General features: G+C 48.3%; 1 protein-coding gene across 16 annotated transcripts in view; it reads right to left on the bottom strand.

Moving 5' to 3' along the window:
- Nucleotides 1-777: 777 nt before the first annotated feature.
- Nucleotides 778-11,108, bottom strand: part of PTPRF (protein tyrosine phosphatase receptor type F) — a 534,777-nt gene continuing 524,446 nt past the window's right edge. For 11 of the 16 annotated variants that reach the window (XM_075616080.1, XM_075616081.1, XM_075616082.1 and 8 more), the window contains 8 exons: nucleotides 10,331-10,485; nucleotides 9,085-9,370; nucleotides 8,628-8,806; nucleotides 8,310-8,436; nucleotides 7,565-7,690; nucleotides 4,760-4,914; nucleotides 3,219-3,354; nucleotides 778-2,496 (listed from right to left, as the gene is read on the bottom strand). In XM_075616080.1, the coding sequence (XP_075472195.1) occupies nucleotides 2,428-2,496; nucleotides 3,219-3,354; nucleotides 4,760-4,914; nucleotides 7,565-7,690; nucleotides 8,310-8,436; nucleotides 8,628-8,806; nucleotides 9,085-9,370; nucleotides 10,331-10,485 (1,233 nt within the window). In that variant the 3' untranslated portion in view covers nucleotides 778-2,427. The remainder of the gene's footprint in view (nucleotides 2,497-3,218; nucleotides 3,355-4,759; nucleotides 4,915-7,564; nucleotides 7,691-8,309; nucleotides 8,437-8,627; nucleotides 8,807-9,084; nucleotides 9,371-10,330; nucleotides 10,486-11,108) is intronic. The other 5 variants (XM_075616084.1, XM_075616088.1, XM_075616090.1 and 2 more) reach the window with 1 other exon arrangement.

Below are 11,108 nucleotides of genomic sequence, written 5' to 3'. Positions count from 1 at the left end.
GCGGCGGAAATAACTTTCAGCTGAGAGGTAGAAATTGGACTGGCCATAAATGGCTATTTTGCCCAGCATTCATTCTCTGCAGCAATCAAACCGTCTTAACTCTGGATCACTTCAACCATCTTTAGCAAAGAGCAAACAAGTAATGAATTGAACTGGCTAAAAAATAAATAAAAGAACAGAGAAATACTTACCCTGAACTCCTACATATAATTTAGTTTGTGCCATGTAGAAATGTGTTTTCTTGTGCTATTAGGGAAGCTTCCCCTGATAATCAGATACTTATGGCAAATTGGATGACTTAAGAGTCACTTTAGCCCATTTCATGGTCATGGGTAAATAATCCCGATCCCAGTGTGGAAAAATACAGGGTCTGAGACCAGATACAATCTGTTCAGTGCTACAGAACCCCTGAAACACACTGTATAGTATAGCGTGTTACATACTCCTGTAGTACTTAACATAGCAAACAATTTCTATATCTTTCTTACAAGCACCTTCGTCTGTCTGTGAATAAACAATTTCTTTCAGTTTTACAGAGAGCTGCAGTGCCTTTAAAGGGGTTTCTAAAAACTACGATAGTCCTGGTTTGGGGCGGGCTATTACACGGACACTGCCATTTAAGTCCATGGAAGTTTCTGGGCAACAGTACCCCCATCGGCACTATTGTAGTTGACTGAACAACCCCCTGATGTGATGCACTAGCAGAGTAGCAAGAGCTCAATTTAAAAAAAAATATTAAAAATTTTTTTTTTAACCCAAACACCAAAAACACCGGACCAATTTGTATGAAACCAGATTATTCAAATTTATTAACATTGAGAATTTCGGCAAAGATGCTGTATTAGTAGGGTGTGTGTGTGTGTATGTGTTTGTGTGCTTTTTGTAATTTTTTTTCATTGTTTTTCTTGTTTTTATTAACAAATAGAAAACATAACTGTATACAACAGAGAAACCCCCCTAACAGCACTAATGTATACACAAGGTAAAAATGATCGCCTTATCCAACATTAGAGACCCTGCATTAATCCCGGCTTCACACTGTATACACTTTAATACATTTGGATTAGTTGACCACCACCGTTATTTCATAGCTCTGCACCGGGAGAGGTAGAACCCCCCCCCCCCCCCCGCCCACCCCGCAGCACATGAGCAATAATAAATTGTATTAATACAGAGTACCATTAAGTTACGTACAATTGTCTCTCCCCACAATGGTTTAGTAGAAATGTCCAGAAGGTTCAGCATCATAATGAATCTTCTTCTCAGGACAGAAGGAATCAGGTTGGGGCACTGCAAAGGGTTTCCCCAAAATCCCCCTAATGCTAATAGAACTTGAAAAGTAAAAATAAAACCTTCCATCAGCTTCATTCCGCAGCCGCCGAGCAAATACATGCTCTTTTGTGTTCAGTATCCCTCCCCCCCCCCACCCCCCAAATCCCTGCACTTGTTAATCCCTCGCACCAGGCGAGCCGAGCCGCGCAGGCGGGGGAAATAAAAACAGGAGTTAAAACAAAAAATAAGAAAGGAAGAATAGGGCAATGTTATTACAGCTTGGTCCCTCAGGCTCCAACTCTAGTCCTACCGCTGTAAACCATACACCAGCAGTGCAGCCCCCCGTGCGCTCATAAGAGGGAACTAGCGAGAGGAGACATACTGAATACCAGCTAAAATTCCCACATCTTGTGAACACCCGTCACCACAAGAGGCATCTTCATTGGGATCATCGTTCCGTTCGAAGAGGATTCTACCTTGACATTGACTTCCTGCGTCTCCACGGTCCCCAGGCTACGAAAACAATGATTTGGCAGCCCCCTCCCCCCCCCGGGGCGTTGCATCCAATCCGGGAGCATTACAGGGTGAGGCGAGAGACGCCTGTCCCAGCACAGCACAAAAATCATGTGGATTCTTCGCCAGAATCCTGTTTTTTCTGCTTGATTTCCCCCCCACTAACCCTATCCTTTTCTTAAAATGTGTATATATATATATATATATATATATAAACAAAAATGAAGTAAAAAGAGTTCAAACAAAGGTAAATAAGAAAGGCGCTGCCCTTGCAGGAATGCCAGCGGGTACGTAAAACTTGTTGAACACAGACTTTAAAAAGAAAAAAAGAAAACTTTTTTTAAAATTTAAAAAATGGATTACAAATAATAGGAAAAAAAAAAAATCGGATTTGTTTGATTTTTGTTTAAATGTCCTGTGTGCCATAGAAAGGACAAGAGAAGCGAGACCTGGATGGGAGGGGAGAAGGAGATGAGTTGTGCTGAAATCCCAAGCAAGTCTTGCAAAGCTTTGCATTATCTTGTGTTTATCAGTGAGACGGGAACAGCGCTTGTACGAGAAGGACCAGGCATAGGGTTACAGCTCCGATGCCCTGATCCTCAGACGCTTCACTCCCAGCTCTGCCAGCAGGGTAAACGCTAGTTATGTTGCATAGTGGTCGAAGCTGCCCAGATACTCCAGCGCCGCTCTGTAGCACAGTTGATACTGATCCTGTGCCGGAAGGAAAAGGACAGTGAGCAAAAGAAGTTTCTGGCTGACCTACTTTAAAAACAGGTTCATAACAAAGCAGCACTTCAGTAAGTTCAGCACGAGTTTCTCACACTATAAACATATTGTGTGAATGCATTCTTTGTTTTAGTGCAAGATCTTTATTTTGTAGTAAGTATCGACTGCTTAGAACCAAACATGCTTTTATTGTTTAGGGCTTCTTACAAAACCCCTCCCCCAGTGTGGTGGGTTGGGGTCCTGGATTGCTGATGTACACGTGTAGACTGATACAGCTCAGAGAAAACGGTGCTGATGAATACAATTCTTGAAGCCAAAATTGGTAATTACTGCCCCCTAGGTGGCTGACAATTTTTCAATAATGAAATGTTTCTCCCTTAACTACAGTCCCCATGTGCCTATTATAAGAATGGATTTACAATAAATCCGCCTTATGGGATTGCCTCTGCTAACATATGGAGCTTTCCAATGTGCCCGACAGGGTGTCCTCCTCAACTTCGACTGTTGGGTCCACGGAGAACAGCCTTGTTTTCCTTTAATTAGTGCTGTGAACACGGTCATTGTTTCCTGTAAACCATGCACTCAATGTACTGACAAAAGTGCCCAGTGCGACAGTGATGAGTTATGAGATTAGGTTAGTGTTCATCCTACTCTGAGATTTAAACCTAGCATAATCTTACAGTAGGGTGGACATGTAGTTCCCTCACCTCTGTTTGTACCATGGCCGGCCGCTGCGTTCTCAGAGTCTTCACGGTTTGGAACATGTCAACCACTCCCTCGTACCTCATCCGCTCAAGCACAATACTGAGCGTGATGAAAACTCCAGTGCGCCCCACACCGGCGCTGCAAAGACACGGGTTATTAATCTCTTTACTAGGATAGAACAGTGCAGTATTAGTGTTCTACCACCCTCCGCTGTTACAAGACGCTCGCAATGACAGCGCGGTCCCCTTTTGTGCAGAGCCGTTACTCCATTTACTCAAACCCTGTTAAAAAAAATATATGGGATTGAAGCAGGTGGTGTCTGGAGCTGAACCCCCTCAATTTCAGCTCCGGGACCCCTTGCTTCCGGAGATACTAACCTCCGAATTAGGTGCCGGTAGCAGCTCTCCTCAGCTGCCAGGGTTCACAATATATCCGCTGTTTAAAGATCGTGGGCCCTGGGCGGCCAATAGGAAGCCATGACATCATAGGTGTGGCTTCCTATTGGCCCATGTGACACGGGAGCTTTAAACTTTAAAGCCCTACTTGCTCAGCCGGAACAGCTACCAGCACCTACTTTGGTCATAGGTATCTCCAGAAGTAGGGGGTCCCCGGAGCTGAAATTAATAGGGTTCAGCTCCAGAGACCCCCCTGCTTCAATGCTATATATTAAAACAAATGTGGAAAAAAGTTACTTTTCTCCAATTACTTTACCCTTTCTAAATAAATTAGCGTGTTTTACAACAATTTTGCAGTGAGTAATACCTCACTGTGCGATGGGTTACTGCTTTTGCTAGTAGTGGCAACTTTTAATGTGATCGACCAACATGAGAAGTATTTATGGATGTGGTTTGAACTAAAGTTACATAAACTCACAAGTCAAAACGTGAATAAGAGACTTGTAAAGCATTAAAAGCTCATATGCAAAGTGCATTAAAGACACCCTCATGGTAGTTTATTAAAATGTATGCAGTACTAGTATCTACTGCCGCTATGTATACAGTACTAGTATCTACTGCCACTATGTATACAGTACTAGTATCTACTGCCACTATGTATACAGTACTAGTATCTACTGCCACTATGTATACAGTACTAGTATCTACTGCCACTATGTATACAGTACTAGTATCTACTGCCACTATGTTCATGCTGTATTACTCATTTACAATGCAAGTGAAAAGATTGTCTCCAAGCCTGATCCTATATTACAGTGAAAGCCAAGAGGACGAGAGCAGGAAACCTTGGATTGTTTTAGCTACATTTCAAACAGAAATGTTTGTTCCAGGCTTTCAGAGCAAAGGTTACAAACTCCGGTCCTCAAGGGTCACCAATGGATCAGGTCTCCAGAAAATCTTTGCTTCAGCACAGGTGGCTTAGTCTGAGTCTGAGACTGAGCCCCTGATTGAGTCACCTGTGGCTGAAGCAGGGATACCCTGAAAAGCTGACCTGTTGGTGGCCCTTGAGGACTGGAGTTGGCCGCTCTTGCTCTAGAGTCTTGCTAATTTCAGGGTTCAAAGCATCCCTGAATATGCCCATTATGCACCTGCAGTGAACAGTGATGGGTCCGTCCTGTCCAAACTGTTCCTTGGTCTTGTGCACCTGTCCGATGAAGTCGATGAAACCCTCGCCTGTTTTGGGCACTCCTTGCTCAGGCCAGTCTGTGAACTGGAACTGTCTGATTGTCCGGGATTGTCCGTCCTACAGTGAAGAGAACCATTGAGTTCCGAACACACAAAGGGTGGAGAGACAGAGAGTGGATGTGGATCAAGAAATAGATTGAGTGACACAGAACAATGAATAAAATATATAAGGCTAATAAACTATACCACACTGGGGGGGGGGGGGGGAAAGTGCCAAAGACTGGCAGAAAGTGCTCTAGAAATATGACAGGGAAATAGTTTGAGAGAGATTAGGAGAGAGGGCGAGAGAATAGGAGAGTGGGCGAGAGAGTAGGAGAATGGGCGAGAGAGGAGGAGAGTGTGTAGGAAACTGTGCGAGAGAGTAGGAGAGTGGGCGAGAGAGTAGGAGAATGAGCGAGAGAGGAGGAGAGTGTGTAGGAAACTGTGCGAGAGAGTAGGAGAGTGGGCGAGAGAGTAGGAGAGTGGGCGAGAGAGGAGGAGAGTATGTAGGAGAGTGGGCGAGAAAAAGAAGGCCGGCGGTCTAGAGAGCGAAGGACAGCAGACGAGAGAGAGAAGGACAGCGGGCGAGAGAGAGAAGGACAGCGGGCGAGAGAGAGAAGAGGACAGCGGGCGAGAGAGAGAAGGACAGCAGGCGAGAGAGAGAAAAGGACAGCGGGCGAGAGAGAAAAGGACAGCGGGCGAGAGAGAGAAGGACAGCGGGCGAGAGAGAGAAAAGGACAGCGGGCGAGAGAGAGAGGAGAACAGCGGGCGAGAGAGGAGGACAGCAGGCGAGAGAGAGGACAGCAGGAGAGAGAAAGAGAAAGGACAGCGGGCGAGAGAGAGAAGGACAGCGGGCGAGAGAGAGAAGGACAGCGGGCGAGAGAGAGAAGGACAGCGGGCGAGAGAGAAGGACAGCGGGCGAGAGGGAGAAGGACAGCGGGCGAGAGGGAGAAGGACAGAGGGCGAGAGAGAGAAGGACAGCGGGCGAGAGAGAGAAGGACAGCGGGCGAGAGAGAGAAGGACAGCGGGCGAGAGAGAGAAGGACAGCGGGCGAGAGGGAGAAGGACAGCGGGCGAGAGAGAGAAGGACAGCGGGCGAGAGAGAGAAGGACAGCGGGCGAGAGAGAGAAGGACAGCGGGCGAGAGAGAGAAGGACAGCGGGCGAGAGAGAGAAGGACAGCGGGCGAGAGAGAGAAGGACAGCGGGCGAGAGAGAGAAGGACAGCGGGCGAGAGAGAGAACAATAGCGGGTGAGAGAGAGAAGGAAAGCGGGCGAGAGAGAAAAGGACAGCGGGCGAGAGAGAGAAGGACAGCGGGCGAGAGAGAGAAGGACGACAGCGGGCGAGAGAGAGAAGGACAGCGGGCGAGAGAGAGAAGGACAGCGGGCGAGAGAGAGAAGGACAGCGGGCGAGAGAGAGAAGGACAGCGGGCGAGAGAGAGAAGGACAGCGGGCGAGAGAGAGAAGGACAGCGGGCGAGAGGGAGAAGGACAGCGGGCGAGAGTAAGAAGGACAGCGGGCGAGAGAGAGAAGGACAGCGGGCGAGAGAGAGAAGGACAGCGGGCGAGAGAGAAAAGGACAGCGGGCGAGAGAGAGAAGGACAGCGGGCGAGAGAGAGAAGGACAGCGGGCGAGAGAGAGGACAGCGGGCGAGAGAGAGAAGGACAGCGGGCGAGAGAGAGAAGGACAGCGGGCGAGAGAGAGAAGAATAGCGGGCGAGAGAGAGAAAGAAAGCGGGCGAGAGAAGGACAGCGGGCGAGAGAGAGAAGGATAGCGGGCGAGAGAGAGAAGGATAGCGGGCGAGAGAAGGACAGCGGGCGAGAGAGAGGACAGCGGGCGAGAGAGAGGAGGACAGCGGGTGAGAGAGAGGAGGACAGCGGGCGAGAGAGAGGAGGACAGGGGGCGAGAGAGGAGGACAGCGGGCGAGAGAGAGGAGGACAGCGGGCGAGAGAGAGAAGGATAGCGGGCGAGAGAGAGAAGGAAAGCGGGCGAGAGAAGGACAGCGGGCGAGAGAGAACGACAGCGGGTGAGAGAGAGAAAAGGACAGCGGGCGAGAGAGAGGACAGCGGGCGAGAGAGAGGACAGCGGGCGAGAGAGAAGGACAACGGGCGAGAGAGAGGACAGCGGGCGAGAGAGAGAAAAGGACAGCGGGCGAGAGAGGAGGACAGCGGGCGAGAGAGAGAAAGACAGCGGGCGAGAGAGAGAAGGACAGCGGGCGAGAGAGAGAAGGACAGCGGGCGAGAGAGAAGGACAGCGGGCGAGAGAGAGAAGGACAGCGGGCGAGAGAGAGAAGGACAGCGGGCGAGAGAGAGAAGGACAGCGGGCGAGAGAGAGGACAGTGGGCGAGAGAGAAAAGAAATGTTAGCGAGAGAGAAGGAAAGTGTGCGAGAAAGAAGGAAAATGGGCGAGAGAGAAGGAAAGTGTGCGAGAGAGAAAAGAAATGTTAGCGAGAGAGAAGGAAAATGGGCGAGAGAAGGAGAGTGTGCGAGAGAGAAGGAAAGTGTGCGAGAGAAAAGAAATGTTAGCAAGAGAGAAGGACAGCGGGCGAGAGAGAGAAGGACAGCGGGCGAGAGAAAAGAAATGTTAGCGAGAGAGAAGGAAAGTAGAGATGGGAGTTGGAGAAAAAGGAGACAGAGTAAAGTCAGGATTATAATTACTGACGCGTACAAGAAACAAGCAAAATAGATAGAAAAAGCTCAGGTTCATATGGTCCCAGGAGGCTCCGCGCACTTACCCGCGCATCGGTCACCTTGAACTCACGCAGGATGTACTGGGGCATGTTATACTCAGCCATGGGGTCCACCACAAAATACTGGTACCGCGCCGAGCGTTCAGCAGGCCAGTACTGATGGCACTTCTCCTACACAGGTAACAAACACTGTTACTGGTACATAGACCTAATTCTCCCTTGAAAAAGACAACTCAAAGCCCTACACCAAGGCTGGCCCACTCCAGTCCCCAAGGGCCACCACCAGGTTAGGTTTTCAGGATATCCCTGCTTCAGCACAGGGGGCTCAATCAGTGGCTCAGTCAAAGACTGAGCCACCTGTGCTGAACCAAGGAAATCCTGAAAACCTGACCTGTCGGTGGCCCTTGGGGACTGGAGTTGGCCAGCCCTGCCCTACACTTAAGAAATAAGTTTACACCCTAATTACGACTGAGAGCCACTTCCCCTCTTACATATATTCCAGCAGGAATTCTAATACCCTTCTGTGAGGCAGAGAAACAGCTATCACTGTGCTTCAATACCATAGAAATACCGACTCTTCCAGCCGTATGGGGGGCCTATTCCTACATGCAAACGTTACTCCTTACAATGTTAAAGACATGAAACAACCCAACACTATTAAAGCAATGTTGTGACCATATAAGTGTGTGTTTGCCCCAGCCCATCTTTAATAAGCGATGGTATTTGCTTCTATGATTAGACTCCGTCACCATGTAACTTTGCAATCTCCAGATCAGAGGGTGCTTCTTACCCTCCCCATCTCCCGGAGCTTGGTCAGCATCACCACGATGGTGGAGTTGTGCTCCCACAGCATGCGCCAGAAATCCTCGGTGGTCTCTGCCAGGGGACCCTGAGTGGCAATGTAACCTTTCTGCTGCCTGCAAAAGAAGGTCCGGGAAGAACAGGTGAGGATGAGGTGGCCCTTTGTGTCCGACAGACATGGCAACTGGTGGAGCGGGGCCCAAATGCATACTTATTACACGCTCTTTGCATCACACTCTAATCTCTTTCTGCCCCTCCTTCTATACTTCATCCAGTGCCCTATCTATGGGAACCCGTAGAACCTGACCTGTAGCCATCGATGAAGCTTGCATTAATGTAGTCGGACCCCTCGACGCCGCGAATGGGCTGAAGACACACGCGGCTCAGCTCATAGGGCATTATGTTTACCAGTCGGTTTTTGAACTTGTTGCACGGGAGGTTGGCACTGATGAATCGGGAGGTGTGAGCTTTCGAATTGGCCAAAAGCTGAAAGAAAAACAAGCCGCAGGTCAAAATGATGTTGCCTCATTTTCCATAGCCAGTTTGCTGCAGTCCAAGAGGGCTGTAAGTACTCACTACAGAGCATGATCAGGAGAGTATTAGGTGCACAGTAGAGGTAAGGGGCTAGTAACGGGACATGTGATATTAGGTGTAGAGCAGGGACGGTGGAGGGGAAGTATAGAGTGCAGTAATGTCGGGGGAGGGCACGTGTGTTCTAGGTGCACAGCTAGTGGTAAAATCTTGGAGACCCTGGCGTTACTCACCTTGAACTCTAGTTCCATGGAGGTGACGCTCTCGCCTGGTGGGACCTGAGACAGTTTCTGGATGTGCGCGTACAGACTGCGTGCCGCCACCTCCGTGTTCCCGCACATCACTGCTTCCAGCAGAGCCTCGTGGATGAAGATGTACTGATCCTCTGTCTGGACCATGTAATTCCGCTGTGCACGCATGCAGGTCACGTGACCGTAAATATCCACAGTCTTCTCCAGTTTCACTCGCTCTAGCATGGCGTCAATAACGACGAAACATCCCGTCCTGCCCACACCAGCACTGCCAGGGAGAGAGTGCGCGTTAGTGAGGAAGGCGCGTGGAGAAACTACACGTTAATTGGCAAGTAAGCAAAGGCAATAAGAGTTAATGCGAAACAGCGGAAACGTGGACGTGCCACTAAGGAGCACCTTGTGAAACTCGATGCATAACTCCTGTTTAGTCAGTTAACGTAAGTAGACGGCGACATCAAATAAAATTGTTGTCATGTGTGGTAAGGACTTAAAACTTATTTACACCCCACAATGTTTGCTTGTGTTTTTGTCATGCATCTCCCAATGAGGTGTTTGGGTTTCTTTAATATGTCACATCGTTCTACTACAGTTCCAAAGTGTGAAGAAACAGTTTCGGGCGACGAGAATCCTACGTGTGCAGCTAACACAACATAGACAAACAAATTCCATAAAATGCAGGTCTCCTCCAGGACAGAGGTACAAAATAGAGCAGGAACATCGTTTCAGGCAGCTGATGAAAAGGTCCATGTGGGACCTGAAACGTTCCTCCTCCTCTATTCTTGGCTGTCGCATTAAATGGAGAACGTCATTATGAACGTGTGAGCAGAGCTCTGCTTTGTATCTCTGTCTTAGCGGAGACCTGCGCTGTGAAGAATTTGTTTGACATTGTTGTACTACCCATCTGCATCCTCCAGTATTCATATTCCTCGTTCTCCTCTCTTGTATCCTAGTATTTTTCCATAATCCCCTTTCCGAATCACTCATGGACACAAGAGGAGCAAATTAGGGGCACAATATTTTTGATACATTGAAACGAAGAAAATGCATATTCCATGCGACACGCTTATCGTCAATGTAGTTCCTGTATATGCACAAAGTAATGGTAGTGTGCATAGTACAATTTGTAGCACAAGGGGGAGTCATGAGACGTTTCCCAAGTCACTGTATGCAGCGTTCAGATAACATTACATGGACAGCTTCTATATTACTGGCTGTTCTTGACCCGTACCTGCAGTGCACCACCATGGGGCCAGAATCAGTGGCATTACAAGCTTTCACTCTGCGCAGAAAGGCGAGGATCGGGGTGGGGTACTCGGGGACCCCATGATCTGGCCAAGCCATGAACTGGAACTGTCGGATCTCCCGCTTCTCGCTGGAGCCATTCTTTGGGGAAGGAATAAAAAGGTCACCCACACGTTAGGTCACCCCTCTCCTCCAATGGTGGATACCACCACCCTATCGTTGTTGCAGACAATTCACTCTCATTCACCGCACGGTGCAGGGCCGGATTTTACCGAGGTACCCACAACCTATTTGTTTTAATAGTAGAAATGCGCAGTAAGGAATAAAACCAGTGAATTACATAGCGTAAACCACTTTAGTATCGGAGGGACCATGGGTTCTTTGCAGAGTATTACTGTGCTGACCTCTCCTGTGCTAAAGGTTTTAAACAAAAAATAAAAAAAATAAAAGACTAATTAAATGTTTTCACTGCCGCCAACAATATCAAGCAATATGTATCCCCAAACCACGTTAAGCCCAGCACCACTACTATCTGCATTTATTGTTTCTCTCATTAAGCTCACTGCACCGTAAAATTATATTATAATTGAAAATTAAATTAAAACATTACACTCTTAATTATTTCCTCTACCTTCTACCACACGGTGTCCTCCCTATCTCTCTCCATGCGGTGTGAGGGGGAGTTTGTTGAAGGAGGAGAAGACAGGCCCATATTTACTAAGGTGTGCTATTTTATAAGACACCGCCTTGAGCTGGTTGACACC

This window comes from Ascaphus truei, chromosome 10, assembly GCF_040206685.1.
Source record: "Ascaphus truei isolate aAscTru1 chromosome 10, aAscTru1.hap1, whole genome shotgun sequence".
NCBI classification, from domain to species: Eukaryota; Metazoa; Chordata; class Amphibia; order Anura; family Ascaphidae; genus Ascaphus; species Ascaphus truei.
Note: the sequence above shows the minus strand (reverse complement) of the source record. Positions and strands in the feature narration are given on the sequence as shown.